Source organism: Corvus hawaiiensis, chromosome 4 (assembly GCF_020740725.1).
Source record: "Corvus hawaiiensis isolate bCorHaw1 chromosome 4, bCorHaw1.pri.cur, whole genome shotgun sequence".
Taxonomy (NCBI): Eukaryota; Metazoa; Chordata; class Aves; order Passeriformes; family Corvidae; genus Corvus; species Corvus hawaiiensis.
In genome coordinates this window covers 30648949-30666573 of record NC_063216.1, presented here as the reverse complement: position 1 = coordinate 30666573, position 17625 = coordinate 30648949, and the positions used below count along the sequence as shown (strand labels likewise).

The following is a 17625-nucleotide window of genomic DNA, read 5'->3' as shown; positions in this document are numbered from 1 at the left end:
TCCTTCTCTTTTCTTCTGACTGACCTTTAAGTAAAAGGTGCATCCCCTTGATTGTCCGCAGGCAAGACCACTACATTGTTTCTGAAGTTGCTGCGCTGGGTACAAAGTCAGGTTGGGGTCTGTACAGAAAGGACTTGTCTGCCATTTGTTGGCATACCTCTTCCTTCTGGCTGTTGGACACTTTCCTGCTCAGCAGCTGTGACATTGAGAAGAAGCAGGAAAAGCCGAGCTGCCTGCTGTGCGTGCCGACGGCGACATCAGGCAGAAAGGCCGTACGCACAAGTGCACCAGCCACTGTGCTATGGGCAGGGGTGTTTCAACTCTGGTAGTGCTGGAGGGTTGTTCTGGCATTTGTACAATGAATATATTTGCTCGGGAGGGTCAGGCTCAGTTGCTCTCCTCTTTCTGGACAGAAAAATTAAGAACCAGTCACGTTCAGAGCTAGACGAAGCCCAGCTGTTGGACTTCCATTGGACTATATTGCCTCCTCCTGCTGATGCACAGACATTAATTTCTTACCTTCTAACTCACCCAGTCTCCTATAAAAAGGAAGGACCTGGGACCCTTTTCAGATCCTAATACACACAAAGTCTTGTGTCTCATTTCTTTGAGAGATGCTTTTTTGGGCTGCTGTGTTGGTATGCTGCTGGCATGCATGGATTTGGAGGATGATTGCTGTAGTGTATGGCTTCAGGGAGAGGTTTGGGAGCAGAGGGCAGTTAGCATAGGGGAGAGGAGTGTCAAGTCCCGTGCAGGGCAGCGAGGGTGGTGTGGGCCAGCGAGTGTGTGTGACAGGCCACTAGGTGGCACTTCCAGTACTTCCCATTGTTTGTACAGCATTGGCACCTTGGATGTTCAAAGTCCTAGTAGCTCCACTCATTTGTATTTGTTCAAATTGTATTCTGAGAGGAAAGCTAAGAGCAATTTCCAAAATCTGGTTGGGGTTTGAACTTGATCCTACTAGCTGGGAGACTAACCTAATCCGTTCTGTTCAGCTCTGCTGAGTAGCTCCTGGAAGTCCAGATTCCGTTTCTTGGACAACCCTACGTTTCTTTTGCTTTCTTGTTCTGTATGACTTCTTTCCTCTATCTAGCTCGTGCAGACCATTCCTCTATTTCACTGTATCCCTTTTAGCCATAGAAATAATAAGGACTTGGCAGGACTGGTTTTTCTGGAGTACTTTCTTTGGTTTGAAGGCCGGTGACACCATGACTTGGTAGGGTGCTTCAAGTGAACAGCAGATGTTGGTAGGGGAGGGGACCTAAGACAGCTATTGTTCTCCTTTTTTTAGATTGCCCACCAAATACCTGTGTTTTAATAAAAAAAAAAAAAAGAAAAGGGGGGGTAGGGGGAGGAAACATTAGGGATTGGAGAAGATAATGTATTAACCTGTTTCTGAATAAACATTTGTTATACAGAGAGTGGATTCTAAGCCTTTTTAGACGCTGTGAAGCAACTAGAGATAAGTGGTGGTGTTCCAACATGGAGTCAATTGTGCTTTCTAGGTGAGCATAGAAATTTCAAAACTGGTAACGTGATGAAGAGCAAGAGGAGCATATGGGTGAGAGAACTGTTATTCGTTCACCTTTTAATCTGGATCACAGACATTAGCAGCTGACTCTTGCTAAATTGGAGCCATTTGTGTCCATCTAATTCCAATTCTCTTTTCACAGAAAAAAGAAAGCAGCCTTTGTTACTGACAGGCTAGTCGTTTAAAAAGTAATTTTATAACAAAAACAGCTTTGAAATCAGGGTACCTGTTCTAGATGAAAAGGGATACTTTCATTATCAGCTAGACAAAAGGCCGTTTAAACGTGAAGCCGTATTGTGAGTGCACCTCTTGCCTCTTCTGAAAGAAAGGGGAGCCTCAAGGATTTTTTTAAATTAATAGATTCATGTCAATTGAAAAGCCAAATTTTAACTTACTGTTAAACTGTGCGTTATGTTTAGGTTATCTGGGAGTTCTATGATGAAATTGACATACTTCCTTGGAAGAACTACTGACTGCTCTGTGATCTATGGCAGTATATTCTTATTTTTTATAAATCAGTGAATTAAGTGGTTGTCCAAACACCACTCCATGACTTGTCTTACAGCAATGTCTTGGTGTACATTGGTATTCTGTTCTTGGTCAGCTCTTTAATGCACCATTGCATGGCTTCTGTTGGGCACTCAAACAAGAGTAACTCTTATTCTCAGTCCTTTTCGGGTGGTTCACCTTGGCTCTCCAGTTTCTCCTGGACGTCCTGCAATTGTCATGCTAATCACGGTTTCGTACCTACCACCTTCTGACCTCACATCTGTCTACATTCATCCTCATGCAACATAGTTATATTTTTGTGTTGGGTTTTTTTTTTCTGGACTGGTAGAAATTATGAACTTGCATATGAAATACTCATTGCCTGCGCTCTAAATTAATGTGCATTAATTTAGACATTAAATTAAATGGCTGGCCAGGTCAGGTGGTAGGTAATTTGTAATGGTGTTTCTTTTGTTTGTTCTGGGTTCATTTCTTTTATTTCAAAAATGTGAGGACTTCTGAAGTGATGCCGCAATGTGCAAGTTTGGTATATTTTCATGGCTTTTGCATGTACCTTCCGATAATGTTCATTAACGCGATATTTGGTTGGGTTAACTCTCCATATCGTCATATTCTGTCACTTCATACATTAGTCTTGCTTCAGTATTTTTGGAATGGTCCTGTCTTCCATTACAATTTCCTCTGTAAGGTTTTTTTTTTTTTGAGTTTTTTTAATTAACAAGAGTCTTTAAAAACAATTGTCATTGAATGTTTCTACATATCTTTAAGATTTATTTGCTTCCCTCAGATTAAGGACAGTGCCTGAGTTTTACATTGCTTTTACAAAAACATAAATTCAACCCCGGGGCTGCGGCGAGTCCACCCGCTGCCGCCATTACCAGCGCCGCGCCGCTCCCGGGGAACTACAGCTCCCGGCGGCCCCCGCGCCACCGTGCGCAGAGAAGATGGCGGCCGCCACGGCGCGTGCGGCGGGAGCGGCGCCGCCGGGGTACACGGGTGAGGGGCAGCGCGGGGCACCGGGAGCGGGCCCGGCGGGGGTACACGGGTGAGGGGCAGCGCGGGGCACCGGGAGCGGGCCCGGCGGGGTACACGGGTGAGGGGCAGCGCGGGGCACCGGGAGCGGGCCCGGCGGGGTACACGGGTGAGGGGCAGCGCGGGGCACCGGGAGCGGGCCCGGCGGGGTACACGGGTGAGGGGCAGCGCGGGGCACCGGGAGCGGGCCCGGCGGGGTACACGGGTGAGGGGCAGCGCGGGGCACCGGGAGCGGCTACAGGGCGGCAGCGGCGTCTCAGACTGGTGTGTGCCTCGCAGCTCTGGCGGTGAAGTTCGCGGAGCGGCAGCGCTCGCCTCACTGCCTGCTGGTGAAGGAGCACCAGGTGCGGGAAGGGGCCGACACCGCGCACCCGCCTCGCCGCACGCTCTTCGTCCTCAACGTGCCCCCATACTGCGGCCCGGTGAGTGGGGGCGGCTCGGGGCCGAGGGCAGTGCCTTGGGGGCCCGGGAGCCGGCCTGCCTTGGGCTGCTGCGGGCGGGGGGCCGGGCTGGGCCCGGGGAGCCGCCCGGAGACCTCTGCAGGCTGTGCGTGGGAGGCACCGCTCCTGCTTTGCTGTACCGTGTGTTTTCTCTTACTGTCCGTGTCAAGGACTCTCTGTCTAGGCTGTTCTCTCGCTGCGGGCATGTGCAGTCTGTGGACATCTGCGACAAGCCAGGGCCAGGAGAGAAAAAAGATAAACTGACGTCCAAATTCTTCGACCACAAAACTGTAAAGGTAAAAGCTCATGGGGAAGAGGAATACTGATGCTTTAGTGGGAAAAGATGGCAAGTACTGAATGGTTCTCTTCAGAACATGAGGCACAGGAAACCATATGGGGCATTGGGTGACACGATTACTTACTTAAGTTTACACTGTCTTTTGTTTCTTATCCTGCTGTCACTTGTGGTTTGATTTTTATTTTAGTTTTTTAAGTTATTTGTACTGCAGTTCCTTGCCCCATCACCAATTTCCCCGACATACCTGACTCACCTGGGTGCTTTTTTCTTTTAGGGATTTCAAGTAGCATACGTGGTGTTCAGGAAACCAGCAGGTGTCCAGGCAGCCAAGGCTCTATCACAGGAAGGTCCCTTACTAATATCAACAGAGAGCCACCCTGTGAAAACCGGCATTAGCAGTATGTCAGCTCTAGCTATCTTTCTACTGGCTAATGGCAGGGAAGAGCTACACTCATTTGCTGAATCCTACCTTGCACGTCCCATTTTGTTTTAAGCTGGGGGATGTTCAGTGTTTTTTGTGCTTTTATTATTCACAGGGTAGCAATGTTATTGAAGCAGGTGTTGAAGTTTGGTCCAGTGACCCTATGGGAGAAAGGGGGTCACTTGGAAGAGTGCTTTTTCCTGGCACTTTTTCAGTATTGCATAGATTCAGAGCTACTGTCTTCATCTTGTCCTCAAAATGGAGACTAGATTCATGCAACAGGCACCAGTTGTCTGTCAAGATGACAGCACTTAACATAAAACCTCTTGACAGAAACACAGCCCTGAATGTTGTGCCCCTTGGGCTTAAGGCTAGCCCACTTCTGCCTGGGAAAGTTGCGAACTCTTCCCATCACATACTGGTTGTGCTTGCAGCCACAAGTCCGTTTGAGCTGTGGCAGGGGGGAAGCTGAACACAAATGGGAACGATGTGTCCTTCCCCCACTCTAGAATTCCCTCTAGAGCTGCCCAAAAGCACCACACTAGCCTGCTTCTAAGAGCAGCTACTGCTGACTTGTGCCCTCTCTGTCTCAGAGTGGATCGCCAGCTATGAGGCCTCCATCGTGGATCCAAAGGAGCTGAAGGCTGAGGTGGATGCCTACATGCAAGACTATGATAAAAAGGTGGCAGAGGTGAGGCCAGGCTAAGGAGGGAGCCCAGCTAAGCAGTTTTCTTAGGGGAGAGGGAAAGGAGAGATTTCTCAGTGCTCCAGCCATAGTGGAAAGGGTTGAGGGTCCCTTTGTTTGGCAGAGGTTTTTTACTCCTTGTTGCTGATGGGTGGTCAGGCCTTGGTTTGGTCTGCAACACCTGACCCTTCCCCCAGGGCTTACAATAGATATCCACAAATAAATTGTTTCCTGGCTGGCATGCAATGTTGTGACTGAGAGTTGAATGCCTACAGCCCTGATCCCATGCTTTCCTTTAAATCTTGTGTGGAAGCAGGAGCTGTAACTTTGCCTGTGTTTAAGGGAGGGCTGTGGGGGAGCTGTGCATCAGGCTGTGCATCTGCACTCGGCTGCCTCACCCTCCTGTCTTTACAGGAAGAAGCCAAAGCAGCCAAGGAGGAGGGTGTTCCAGATGAGGAGGGCTGGGTGAAGGTGACACGGAAGGGCCGGAAGCCTGGCCTGCCCCGGACAGAGGCCGCCAACCTGCGGGTGCTGGAGAAGGAGAAACAGAAAAGGGCCCGAAAAGAGCTGCTCAATTTCTATGCCTGGCAGCATCGTGAGAGCAAGAGAGAGCGTGAGTGTGCAAATCTCCTCCTACCCCTGCCCCTGTCTTGTCTCTCACACTGCGGCTCAAGGAGCATCCTTCTGCCTTCAGTGGAGCTTATGTCCAGCTGCCAGCAAAGGGCTGGCTGGGTCTGAATGGCCTTGCCAGCTCTTGGAAGGGCTCTTACTACCACTTGTCCTACCAAGGGCTGCTGGAATATTTTGTGGGAGGGTGTGCAGGTCGTGATTTTCCAAGAGATGCTTATTCAGTCTGCACAAAGGCAGCAATTGAAGGGGGGAACTAGCCAGATTCCTCCCCAAGAGGGAGCTGCAGCACTGCCGGACATGAACGGCTGGAGCCCCAGCTTGGCACTCAGCCCAGGTGTAAAAGGACCCGCTCTGAGAAGCGTGTGTTTGTGGCTGTTGAGACTCAGTCCCTCCTGGTGTGTGGAAGTGAAGCTCCCAGGAGAGGGAGATCTGCTGCTTCCGTGTGACCTGTTCTTTCTCTTTCTCCGTGTTTTAGACATTGCCCAGTTGAGGAAGAAATTTGAGGAGGACAAGCAGAGGATCGCACTGATGCGAGCCCAGCGCAAGTTTCGGCCATACTAGGTTGTGCTGAGCTGTTCCTCAGGTGCCTGTGCTGGAGAGGGTAGGAGAGCTACCTACTGACTCTGTTTGCCAAAGGATTTTAAGGAATTGAGGCAGATTTGGGTTGCCTCTACCCTTGGATTGGAATTGGGAGATGCCAGCAACTCTTGCTGGAGGAGAGTTCCCTTTACTTGCACCAGTATCCTCCTGCTCTTCTGTCACTCGACCCTGTGGCACCAGTTTTCAGGCTGCTCAGGTCAAGGGGCTGAGGCACATCCTGTGACAACCTGTATCTCCCTGCCACCCAAAGACACACCTCCTAAAGCTTGGTGAGAATTGGGATTGACCTAGCACAGCCTCTGCAGAGGCAGGGAATGGCTGAAGAACTGTAAATAAACTGCTGCTACTGTTTTCAGAACATGGGAATGCTTCTCTCTCCCCCCCGGTCTCCTGTGGGAAACAGCTTCTTGTGTGCTGGGGTGGTGGTAAAAATCATGGCTTGTAACCTGGTGCTCATTTGCACATTTTATTGAAGGAAAGAGGAGGGAAGTGACTCTAGGAAAAGCCTAACTGCGAAGTTCCCAGGCCTGTTGTCACAAGGAAAGATCAGTGGTTTGGTACAGAGCCCTACCCTGTCTGGTGATTCCCTTTGTGGCAGTTCCCTCTTAGCCAAGTGTTGCAGTGCCCAGTCATCCAGCTGTGCATGGAGCTCTGCAGCCATGTCTAGGCCATGGGAAATTCCTGATACCCAGCACTGTTGCAAAAACAAATGCCACTTTGAGCAGCCTGGTTTGGAAGGAGAAACCAGACTCTCCACGGCCTGTCCCCAGCCCACAGAAGACAGGTAAGGATGGCAGCAGGCACGTTTAGTTGTAGGGCAATGCTTTTGTAGTGCTCCTATAGCATTTGTGCAGCTTTAGACATAGTGGTAGGTGTGTGATTGAAGTAACCCACCCAGCCCCAGGCTTTTACACATTTATTTTACTACCTGGAGCCTCACTAGAGATGTGACCATGAATGTAAGGTGGAAGTGGTGGTAAATTCCAGAGAGCTGAGATAAAATGGATCTCCTCTCCCTAAAAACTCACTGCAGATCCAGTTTGCATTGCTTGCGGAGATGACAGGCCTGCCGGCTTCAGTAGGCTTTGTGCATCAATTTAACTAGGAGGCAGATCCTTAATATAGCCTACCCAAGGCAGACTGTGTGTAAAAATTGCTGCCTCCCAAGATGCATTTTAGCTGCTTGGGTGAGCGGCCTGAAAGAGAAAGGAGGTTTGTTCTCCTACAGAGTCAAGAAGACAGACTTAACATTAGGACATTAATCTTTATTTAGGACAGAAATATTCTTTGCCAACTTTTCCATAATTTGTAGTTCTCGCAGCTGCTTCAGCTAGAGGATTTAGGGACATTCTCTAGCGTTCATTAAAATGGCCTTCTCTGCACAGGAGAGCTCTTATTTAAGCTGATTCTGAAAAAAACAGTAGCTCTCATAGTAGAACAGAGACACTGAGGCCCTCTGAGCTCAGGCATCTACGGAAGTAAGCAGTGAAGCAGAACTTTCCTTGTTTGTCACTGGGTTAAATCCTGGGAGCAGCCTGTGTGTACCATCCTCAGGAAGGAGGCAAGATGAGCCACCTCTCTTGCAGTGCCAAAGCTGATCTGCTGCTGTCACAGAGGGTGCCTCTGCCTGTGTTCTGCTCCGTTTCAGGGTGCAAGTTTGGAGTAAGCCAAGGGGAAGGCCACTTTGGGGCTCTATCCCTGTACTCACCGAGCTGGAAGTGGAGCAAGGACTCCTCCCTTTGGCAAATGAGATACTTTGCTCAGCTCTCCTTCAGAGAACCCCTGGCAGACCTGCTTCCACCCTGCAGTGAGCTAAGCGTAGGAAAGAGTATCATGATCTGATGTTGGGTGCGAGGTAGGAATGGTGACAAATCTGGAGCTTGCTTGTTAGCTCCCAGTTCTCCTGGACTGCTGCAGCTCTGAGGGCTTCCTAGAGTCTGGCCCTGGTGTTCTGTGCTGTCAGGAAGTTGCTGATGATCCCAGATACCACCTCGGGCTCGTTCAGGTGCACAAAATGACTCCCAGGCACCTCTACTAGCTGGATGTGCTGGAGGGAAAGGACACAAGATGTGGACCAGGAAAGTGTTCCCTCAGGCACACATTGTTTACTGTGTGACGCTTAGGGGAAGGGACAGGGCAAGTGAGGCAGGACAGAAATGGGAGGACCAGGGAGCAGCTGCGTCCAGAGGGCAGCACTAACTTGGGACTAAGGCAGCAGGGACAAAGTTGTCTTCCTCCCCCCCTGCCCCTGGTGTGAGGGCTGTGCTGTTCAGGACAAATCACCTAGTGGAGGGTGTCCACCAAGATCAGCTGCTTCCCAGCTGCTGCTCCCAGGTTGGTGGCAAATAGAGAAGCAAGGATGAAGTTTGCTCTCACCTCTTTGAGGGTAGACTCGAATGCCTCCTGCAGGGCTTTCACAAAGTCATTTCTGCTGGGCAGGTTGTGCGGTACCAAGAGTCCATCTTGTGATCTGAAAAACAATAGCAAGGCTCAGTATAGCACTCACTGTGCCTCCATTTGTCTTTGTGGCTATTCTGGGCAGAAGCAGTTGTCCCCAAGACAGTGGGGTGATAGTCCCTGTTCTTTCCAGGCTGCTCATAAACAGCAGGGTGACAGGGTCATAGGTGGTAGTCAGAGTGCACTGCACAGCTTGGCTAAGCAGCTATCAAACTCTAAAACCTTGGGTGACTGCCTAGTAGTATCAGAGTGGAGACTGGCTAAATATTGTCCTCCCAGGGCTGGCTCTGTAACTGGTCTGACAACATTGTTCCCTGCCCCCATTCTGCCTTTTGCTCGTAACTTTTCCTTAGAGTTTACAGATCTCCCCTCAGTCCCTTCTGCCTCTCCTTGCTGCTTATTTAAACAGGGTATGCCCTGCTCAGAGAGAGAGGTACCAGGCCAGTTGCCCTGGAGAAGTCAGCATTAGATCTCCTGCAGAGCTAAGATCATGCTGCATCCTACTGTGCTGGTGACAGGACAAGGAGACATCCCAGGCTCAAAGACATCTCTGTGGCCCAGAGGACTTGACATCATCACAATGTTACATTTCTGTAACCTCTTATGATACTAAAACAGATCAGGGAGGCCAAAACTGCACCTCTTTTCTCAACTGCTAGCACTTCCTCTTGTTTTCTAGACAATCTTTTAACAGCACCCCACGAGCCAAGGTAGCCAGAGCCCTGCACACTTTGCCCTCCAAGGAGATGGGAAAAATGCAGAGGATGACTTGCAGAAGAAGCTGTGCACCCAGACAGCTTAACAGCTTGTGGGGCTCTGTGCTCTGGGGCCATGTCACCAGAGCTTCTTGCCCCAGTGCCACAGGAGAGCTTGCAGGAGCTCAGTCAGGCCAGGGGCTCCAAGAGCAGCTGAAGGAGATGGGGACTGCTGTAGTTTCACCTGTTTGCTCAGGCAAGAGCTTTTGGGGTCTGAAGAAGGGGGCAGGTTGGGTTGCCAGTTGGGGTAGAGTCAGGTCAGAAGGATAGCAAGTAGGTGTGGTGCTGTGGAGGGTCACATATTTGCCAGGATGGCCCCTGGCTGTAGCACCAAGGAATGGAAAGTTGTGAGATGGGATTGTGAAACCAGGAGCATGGGGAAGATGGGGCAGGACTAGCATTTCCTCAGTCAGCCTTTCACCTGAAAGTAGAGTGCCAGGCTGGCAGGATGTTCCAGTTGCTCTCTGCCTTCTCCAGGAGCCTGCCCAACCCAGGGCAGTGGTGGAGAACTGGGAAATACCTTCTCACATGTGGGGCTGTGCTGTTACACCAGCTGGCCAAAGGTCTGGATGACTGGTGTAAAGGAAGGGGTAGTGGAGGACTCCTTGCTAGCCTTCATTCCTTCCACTGAGGGAGACAGGAAGGGTTGGTTTGGCTTGTGCCTCACTCACACAATGATGAGAACACGGTCCTGGATCTTCTGCAGGAGCTTCACACACTGCTCCACCGTGAAGAACTCTCGACTCTGCTGCAGGTGCAAAGACAGAGAAAGTCTCAAAGGTCAGGGACAGCAGCTGGGGGCAGAGGGTGTCCCCAAGCCCTCCTACACAAGTGGCTCTGAAGGCTGAAGTAGCTGTGGCCCTGAAGCTTCCATGCTGGGACATGACAAGCATCCAGGCTGCACAAAGGAGTAGCTGGCTCTGCAAAGGCTCCTTTTGTCCAGCTGTGTTTCAGGGCTGCCAACAACATTGCCTGCTGGGCTGCAGCACATATGGGAATGATCTCATGGAGAAAAGCTTTAAAAATGTTTTTACTAAAAAGGAGAGAGTACATTACCCTGGCTTCCGTATCCTGGCAGTAGCACAGGTAGAGGAGGCCCTATTTGCTCAGAAGTGGCACAAAACTATCAAAATACCAAACGTAAGGACTTTGCTCCACTCCCCTTCTTATTCAGGTCACCTGCCAAAGAAGCTGACAGAAAGCATCCATCCCTCTGCTGCCTGAAGAGTTATAACAGCACGAAAATGTGGCCAGGAGGCCCTGGGGCGGAGGAACTTCTAAAAAAATAAGCAGTAACATTTTCCAGTGACTCTGTAAGCTGAATCAATGATCAAGTGCAGGCCTTTAAAAGCAGCATTTAAAGGAGATGTGGGAATTAGGGAAGTGGAAAGTAAGTGGCTGGGTGGAGGCAGGGCCTGGCTCAGTGAGCAGGCATCCTGTGTCTGAGTGTCCTGTAAGGTCAGGGCTCCAAAGTAGCAGGGGGCTACATGAGAAGAGCAGTGCTCACCGTACGGGCTCTCATGTCTCTGTTATACACCAGCCCTGGAAAAAAAAAACCAGAAGGTTTTCATGTTTCATAGGAGCAGAAGTTGTTATGTTTTAACTCACTTTTGGGGTCTGCCTAAGACCTTTTGAGATAGGAGGAATAGGATTAATTCAGATTTCTCCTTTTTAAAATTTATTTTCTTTAGCTGTTCTAGGACTTGAGCAACAAATTCAGTTGCTGGGAATGGAGCACTCTGCCTCCAGACTTAATTGATCCCATTCAGGCTGTGTAAACTTGTAGCTAGGGCACCCTGTACCCTGCAGAAGACAATGGCTATTGGCACCAGTCCCTTCCCACACCCAGCAGTGGCCCAGCACCACACAGCCCCTTACCAGCGGGTGTCTCAGTTGCTCCTCGCTGCAGCAGGATTGCCCCACCTTCTGCTGTCAGATGGCTGTTTGCTTCTAAGAGCCTGAGGGAGACATGGCAGAGAGATTGTGCTGCTGGAAGGGAGGAAGGGAAGCAAAAATGGCATGACTAGGTGACAGCGAGCTCTCAGGCTGCTTCAGAAAGGAGCAGGAAGAAGCAGCAGCTTCTAGCAGCAGAAGCAAAAGATCTTGCTGGGATTCCAGAGGACTTGAAAGGTGAAATGCAGGGACAGTTTTCCTTTCTCATTTGTGCAGCTGTAACTCTGTCAAGGTGAGGGCAGACAGTAAATGAAGAGGATGGATGGGAACCCACCTCTGCAATGCTGCTTCGGGGCTCCGTGCCTTGGGGGTTTGCTGCTTTGCCTCCAGACTCAGTAATCTGTCAATCACCTTCCTTTTAGATTTCAGCCATGCCTCAGTGTCCTGAAACACAGAGAGGCAGGGAGGAGGAGTAACCACTCTCTTCTGGATGATTTTACCCCTTATCAAAGTGTGGAGGAAGGAATTTCACCCTTCAACATCCCTCTGAACTGGTACCAGTTATGGGTATCTTATTAAAAATGCCCATTTCTGGGAGAAAGGGAACATCAATAATGCTGTAGTGAACTTACTAACTTTTTATCCTTGCAATCTTTTCTAACCCTTCCTACCTCATTTCTGAGTTGAGGACAACTCTCCAGAGTTTGGTATCTTTTGTCTCTCTGACCTAGGACTTCTGTCCCGCTTCTGCCAATGAAAGCTCCAGCATCTGGTAGCAATGATGGCAAGTTGGCAATGTAGCTTTATAGACCGCCAGGAACAGACAAAGAAATCCACCAATCTTGTACCCAGGTCACCCAACAAGCTGTTGGTAAAAAGATAACCTCAGCTGGCAGTTGCCTGGACAGAGGTTCCAGTTTCCTTTGTACAAGGGCTTGGCACAGACAAGTAAATTTCAGTGCTAAGGGACTGCAGGATGTGGAGCTCTAGCAAGTGTGCCCCAAGGGCCAGCCTAAGGATGGACTTCAGTCTGTGCAACAAGGAGCAGATCAGTGCCTACCAGAAGGAAGAGCCCTGGGACTTGTGTGACCTGCCAGGAAGTGGTCACATCAGTGCTTTCTCTGAAAAAATGAGGGAAATTAAAAAAAAACCAAAACATCTATTTTTCTATTTTTAAAAAGTGAAGGGAAGGACACATGAGATCTAACCTCTGGAGCCAGAAGAAAGCCAAGAGTTTCCAGCAGGATCAGCTTGTCCACCATCTCAGGATAAAGGAAACAAAACTGAGGAGAGATGAAACAATAAGAGAATGAAAAGCTGAGCACTGAGTGATGTCTTTATCCTGCTACATGGGAGAGGGGTCAGGGAAGGGTCTCTCCTCCCCTGAGCTCCAGGTCTGTCCCTTCATTCCTCTCCCATTTGTTGTTGCAGCTGCAGAAATCACAACCCCATGAAGAAATGATGCTTTACTCACCATTCCTGCCACAGCCCCACCTGCAAAGGAGAAAAGGGTGCTCAGTTATGCACAGAACAACCCCTGGTAACAGAAATTCCCCTTCCCCACAGCAGAAGCTGCCTCAGAAATAAAACTGTGCATTGTACCATGGGACAAAGCCCCAGTACAGAGGAGAGCTCTCCCAGCCCGCAGGATGCAGGCAGAGACCAGGGCTGTTGACCTGCTGTATTCCCCATCGTGTGCCATTTCCACCACCCTCAGGCAGCAAAGGCCAAGGAGGAGTCACTGTTTAAAATGCCTTGGTGTGCAGGTCCTGTTAGCTGTGACCAGAGCAGGCCTGGGAAGCAAACTCCAAATTGTGGCAAAATTAAATCATACTCCAAGCTTGAAGGGATGGATCTTGGATTCCAGTTCCCCTCAGCAGGCTTCATAGCCCACCAAATGGGCTGGCTGTTCCCAGGCTTTGTGGGGATCAGGCATGAAGGCCTGCTGTGAATTCTCCTGCGTAGACCACCCCTCTTTGCCAATTGCTGTTCCCTCCTGTGAGTGGGGGAAATGCTCACAGCAAGAGTTTTATCCCTGTCTGTACTACACAGTCTTGAAAGCAGAGGCATTTCAAACAAGGGCACAGATTTTTGAATCACTCAAGCAGGAACCTGGTACTTGACATAATATAATAAATATTCCAACCCAGCTCCTAGTAGCATGTCTTGGAAGTTAATTATCTACTGCTTTCTATTAGTCTCACATCTTACAAGAGCTAGAGCCACTTACCCATACTGTGACCCATCAGGGTGAACCGTCTCCACTGCAAGGCTAAATGGCAACAGACAAAAACAGTGCTGCATTAGAAACCAGAGCAGCAGCATCTTGCTGCTTCTCCTCTGACATGGGCCCTTTCTCCCAGGAGGGCTTTTGCACTGCCTAATTTGTTTCTTAATCCAGAAACTAAGCAGCTGAGTAGGCCAGTTTTAAAGAAAAAGAGCATTCACCACCTCATTTCAATGGTAGTTAAGTCATACAGCTCTCAAGCTCTCTCTGTATGCCAAACAAACTCCAACAAATTCCCATTCACTGCCAGACATGAGACTGGCAAGAAGCAGAGGAGCCTAACTGGGCAGCATCTGGTGGAAGAGAGAAACCTTGACAGAGCATCCTGCTGCAGGGCATTCTGCAAGACATGTGAGGACATGAGCCAGGTCTGCTGCATTGAGGGATTCCAAATGAAAGCTTTCTGCACCATTTAGCACATCAGGCTCTTCAGTCCATTTTTAGGGCACTCTGGGAGGCTTATAGGAAAACACCGCTCTATCTGTGCTGCCCATCTGAAATATACCTCCCTGAAAGATGGGGTTTACCCTCTGGAACATCTGAGAGCTTCTAGAGGCTCTTGTGTACTGAATGAGGGATGTAAAACCACAAGTTTCACAAGTATACAGATAGACAGTTACATCAGGACACTTTGTCTTTCAGATTTCTTTGTATGATACTAAAGCAAGTAGCAAACTGCCATCAGGGAGAACCAGAAGCTTCCAACTTACACCTAACACTGGTTAGGGGTCACTGACTGCTTACAAAAAGCCAGTCTGGCAAAACAATTTAGTTGCATCCACCACTGCACTGCTACTGCTTTTTTAGTATAGAAACACCTGGGGCTTACCATCTCTTCCTTTCCCAAAACAATGAGAAAGAGGGATGGATGCTTATTCAATCACAAAGCACTGGCTAACATCAAACTGAGAAGCAGGGGGAACTGATTCCTCTCCTGGCAGTTAAATGCTGCCTGCTTGTTGTGAAGAGCAGGACTAATACAGCACCCCCTGCACAAGCACCCACTCAAGGGTTCCTTCAACTACCCACCTGCTGCCACCCGGCGCACGTCGGTCACGTAATCTAGGAAATGGTAGGGGCAGCCTGCAGGTCGGTGGGACGACAAACCATGGCCAGAAAAATCCATTGCCACATAGTAACAACCTGAAAGGGAAAGAGTACCAGATGTGCAGCCCTGCCACACAACACAAGCCATCCTGATGAGCCAGACCTACCTCTGGGGAGCAGTGGAATGAGCTTGTCAAAGGTGTTGGCATTGTCCAACCAGCCATGCAAACACAGCACAGGGTGTCCCTCCGAGGGTCCCCAGGCCTTGGCTGCCACATGTCCCCAGGGCACAGGGAATTTCAATTCCAAGAACATGCCCAAAATAGGGTGATGTCCTTGGAGAGTCACGTGCTTGGAGTAGGTCCCAGGGGTCTTGTTAATGGTCTAAAGCTCTGAAAAGAGTAATACAGGTCTTTAGTAACTCACCAGCCTCCTGTGGTCTTAATTAGCAGCTTGCTGATTTATAGCTCCCCATTCAACATCCCAAGCTGCCGTTCCTGACTGCCTGTTTGGGGAATCCTCCTCCCAGCACGTACTAGCTATGCTCCTAGGAAGAAATAAGCTTTCCCTACACTGGAGGAGAAAGCCTTATTTCTGTCTCTGCAGCAGCTGCAACACGACCAGAAGGCGCAGGAGATCTGGCAAGAGGGAACCATGCAGAACTCCCCCAGCTAGCTGCAGTCAGCCAGGCACCTGTCCTGGACCAAAAAGACAGTTTGGGGAATAAGGATGTTGCCTCCAGCATTAGACTGTTACCACCTTGTCCTCCTTTACCTTGGTGCTTCTCTTTCGCACCACCGGTTGGCACATTCACGAGAGCAGCTGGCTCCATGCTGCACAGCAGGTCACTGCTGCCACCTGCCTGCGCACCCCTCAGGGCCGGGGAGCTTCCATGGGATATGGGTCCGCAACCTGCCAGGCACTTGCTCGACCTCAAACCATCTCATCTACCTGACAGTCACTGACCCTTGCTCAAGTCCCAGCTCCTGAGTGAAACCCAGTCTCTGGGGACCCTCCAATGGTGGTTTAAACATCTCCCTTTTACCCCCAAGCCATGGGCAACCTGACTACCCCTATCCCCATGTCTCTCATGTCGTATCCCCTTCCAGGTGACTTGTCTTGCGTACCTGCTCCCTTAAGCAGCCCTCTGAGACCGTACAGCAATTAAATGACTCTACAACAAGTCTTTCATGAGCCCATACCTCTCTAAGGTGTGAGGAAAGAGGGGGTAGGCTGCTGTCAGGGCCCTGATGGTCCCAATCAGCCAGGCCTGGGGTTCCCCATAAGTGTGTTTAAGCTCGGCCCAGGACCAGCCGCAGCAGTGCTGCAGGAGTGCCGGCCTCCATCAGCGACGCCCTCGCCCCAGGAGCCGTGGCCCTGCCTGCTGATCACGGGGCTGTGTCTGACCCGAGCTGCCCTCGCCGGGCCAGATCCCGGCAACCAACCGTGGGCTGACTTTCCGGTGTGACCATGACCTGCCCTTTCCTGACGGCCTGGGCTCCTGGCAGAGCCTGATGGCTCTACCCGGGCAGTCCTGCCTGGGCCCAGCGGGGCTCCAGCCCTGGGATCCCCCTGGCCCCGGGGTGAGGCCTCCCTGGGCGGGCAGGAGGCGCTGCTACACTTGGGCCTTCGCCTCTGGGCGCCCTGGAGCGTCTGGTCCCGGTCCCGGTCCCGGTCCCGGTCCCGCTCCCGGTCTCGGCCCCGAGGAAGGGCTGCCTGGGGACAGACCCCCGTCCGGCGCCGAGAGCAGCCCCCGGAGCGCCACGGCCTACCCGGCCCCCGCTCCCCGCACCGCCCTCCCGCAGCGCCCCGGCCCCTTCCTACCGCTCCGTGCGGCCGGGCCGGCTGAGCAGAGGCGGCGGCAGGGCCGGGCCGGGCAGGGCGGGCCGGGCCGGCTGCACCGCCCCGCTGCCCGCCTCCCCGGGGCGACCCGGCCTCCGCCCCCGCTTCTGAATGGATCGGGCTCTGTAAGAGGAACCTAGACTTAACGCTGGCTGTGGGGTCTGAAGCTGCGAAAAACCTGCTGGGCATGATAGGAATCTCTGACGAGTTGAAATCAAGGAGGTATGGCTGCGTCCTTGACTACCTCCAGAAGACATATTACTGATGACGGAAACTGCCTGTACTGTGGTGACACAGTGTGAGATGTTTTAACTGTGACCAGGAACTTCATATTGACATCAAACAGGCCCAGTGCTCGACGCCAACACTGCACTTCTGTCACTCTCTGATAGAGAGACTCTTCTGAACTCCTAACTCTTGCTGGAATTGTGTTGCTTCAGGGACAAGAGTCACCCTCCCATACTGTGACCCATCGCAGTGAACTGACTCTACCACAGGGCCAAGCTGCCACAGACACACAGCAGACAGCACTGCCTTAGCCGCTCCACTCCTCTTCTGCAAAAACAGACCCCTCTCAAATGGAGAGGTTTCTATACAGCTCACCTCATTTGTTGCACAAAAAGGTGGTGTCTGCATAGACCAAATTTCAAGAAAGTCAATACCTAAGTATGGCTGCTTGCTGGTGCCTCTCATTCCCTCCAGCAGTCAGTCTGCTAGGCCTAATGCAGACCGCAATTCCTCTTCAGTCAAGGACTCTGCGGTCAAAGGAAGCAAAGTCAAATCACACTGTGAGCAGTGGGACCCCCTGCTGGAACAGCTGGAGAAAGCAGGATGAATGTATATTCTTAGGGAATCATTTTTATATTGGTAACTGAAAGCCCTGTGTTCAGTTCAGCACATCGGTCTCCTAAATTACACAATATATTTTCAGAACAGCCTAAAAAGCTTGACAGAAACCAGTGTAGAAGTTTACAGCCCTATTTCTCCTGCCTAGCTCTAGCTCATCCTGGCAGAACAGGCCCTGCACCATGGCAGTTGAAACGTAACCTTGGGGACCTATCATTGAAAAGAAACAAAAGCGCTGTGTAGCTCACAGCCTCCTCTCCTTGTGAACCATTAGAAAGGAAATCAGAACGTGAATTTTTACAGGTTTGCAAAGTGTCCAATGCCTTGGTTTTTCTTAGGCCTCCATGCTGG

At 50.7% G+C, this 17625-nt stretch overlaps 2 protein-coding genes across 3 annotated transcripts; one reads left to right on the top strand and one right to left on the bottom strand.

The window, feature by feature from the left end:
* The first annotated feature begins 79 nt into the window (after positions 1-79).
* On the top strand, positions 80-6505 carry RRP7A (ribosomal RNA processing 7 homolog A). Its single transcript, XM_048301753.1, has 7 exons — positions 80-3037; positions 3353-3495; positions 3684-3809; positions 4086-4209; positions 4826-4923; positions 5332-5530; positions 6023-6505. Exons 1-7 carry the CDS (start codon positions 2986-2988, stop codon positions 6106-6108), a joined length of 828 nt encoding a protein of 275 aa, XP_048157710.1. The 5' UTR covers positions 80-2985; the 3' UTR covers positions 6109-6505.
* Positions 6506-7391: 886 nt separating this feature from the next.
* Positions 7392-16468, bottom strand: SERHL2 (serine hydrolase like 2). Of its 2 annotated transcripts, none has more exons than XM_048301751.1 (12): positions 16411-16468; positions 14754-14978; positions 14569-14682; positions 13483-13524; positions 12727-12746; positions 12461-12535; positions 11587-11696; positions 11238-11317; positions 10867-10901; positions 10031-10107; positions 8524-8617; positions 7392-8194 (listed from the first exon to the last, which is right to left on the bottom strand). In XM_048301751.1, the coding sequence occupies exons 2-12, from the start codon at positions 14899-14901 to the stop codon at positions 8078-8080; spliced, it is 912 nt and encodes a 303-aa protein (XP_048157708.1). In that variant the 5' UTR covers positions 14902-14978; positions 16411-16468; the 3' UTR covers positions 7392-8077. The 2 variants fall into 2 exon arrangements, with proteins under 2 accessions (XP_048157708.1, XP_048157709.1); XM_048301752.1 differs by lacking the exon at positions 16411-16468 and adding an exon at positions 15361-16264.
* Between the last annotated feature and the right edge of the window lie 1157 nt (positions 16469-17625).

What these genes read in the sequence shown, in the direction of transcription:
- SERHL2 (XM_048301751.1), bottom strand. Translation starts at nt 14,901, where the DNA reads ATGTTCTTGGAATTGAAATTCCCTGTGCCCTGGGGACATGTGGCAGCC. An exon ending in CCTGATGGGTCACAGTATGG is followed by an intron (nt 12,747 to 13,482) that starts GTAAGTGGCTCT and finishes TCTCCTTTGCAG; the next exon opens with GTGGGGCTGTGGCAGGAATG. An exon ending in GCTTTCTTCTGGCTCCAGAG is followed by an intron (nt 11,697 to 12,460) that starts GTTAGATCTCAT and finishes TCTGTGTTTCAG; the next exon opens with GACACTGAGGCATGGCTGAA.
- RRP7A (XM_048301753.1), top strand. Translation starts at nt 2,986, where the DNA reads ATGGCGGCCGCCACGGCGCGTGCGGCGGGAGCGGCGCCGCCGGGGTAC. An exon ending in TCGACCACAAAACTGTAAAG is followed by an intron (nt 3,810 to 4,085) that starts GTAAAAGCTCAT and finishes TTTTTCTTTTAG; the next exon opens with GGATTTCAAGTAGCATACGT. An exon ending in TCGTGAGAGCAAGAGAGAGC is followed by an intron (nt 5,531 to 6,022) that starts GTGAGTGTGCAA and finishes TCCGTGTTTTAG; the next exon opens with ACATTGCCCAGTTGAGGAAG.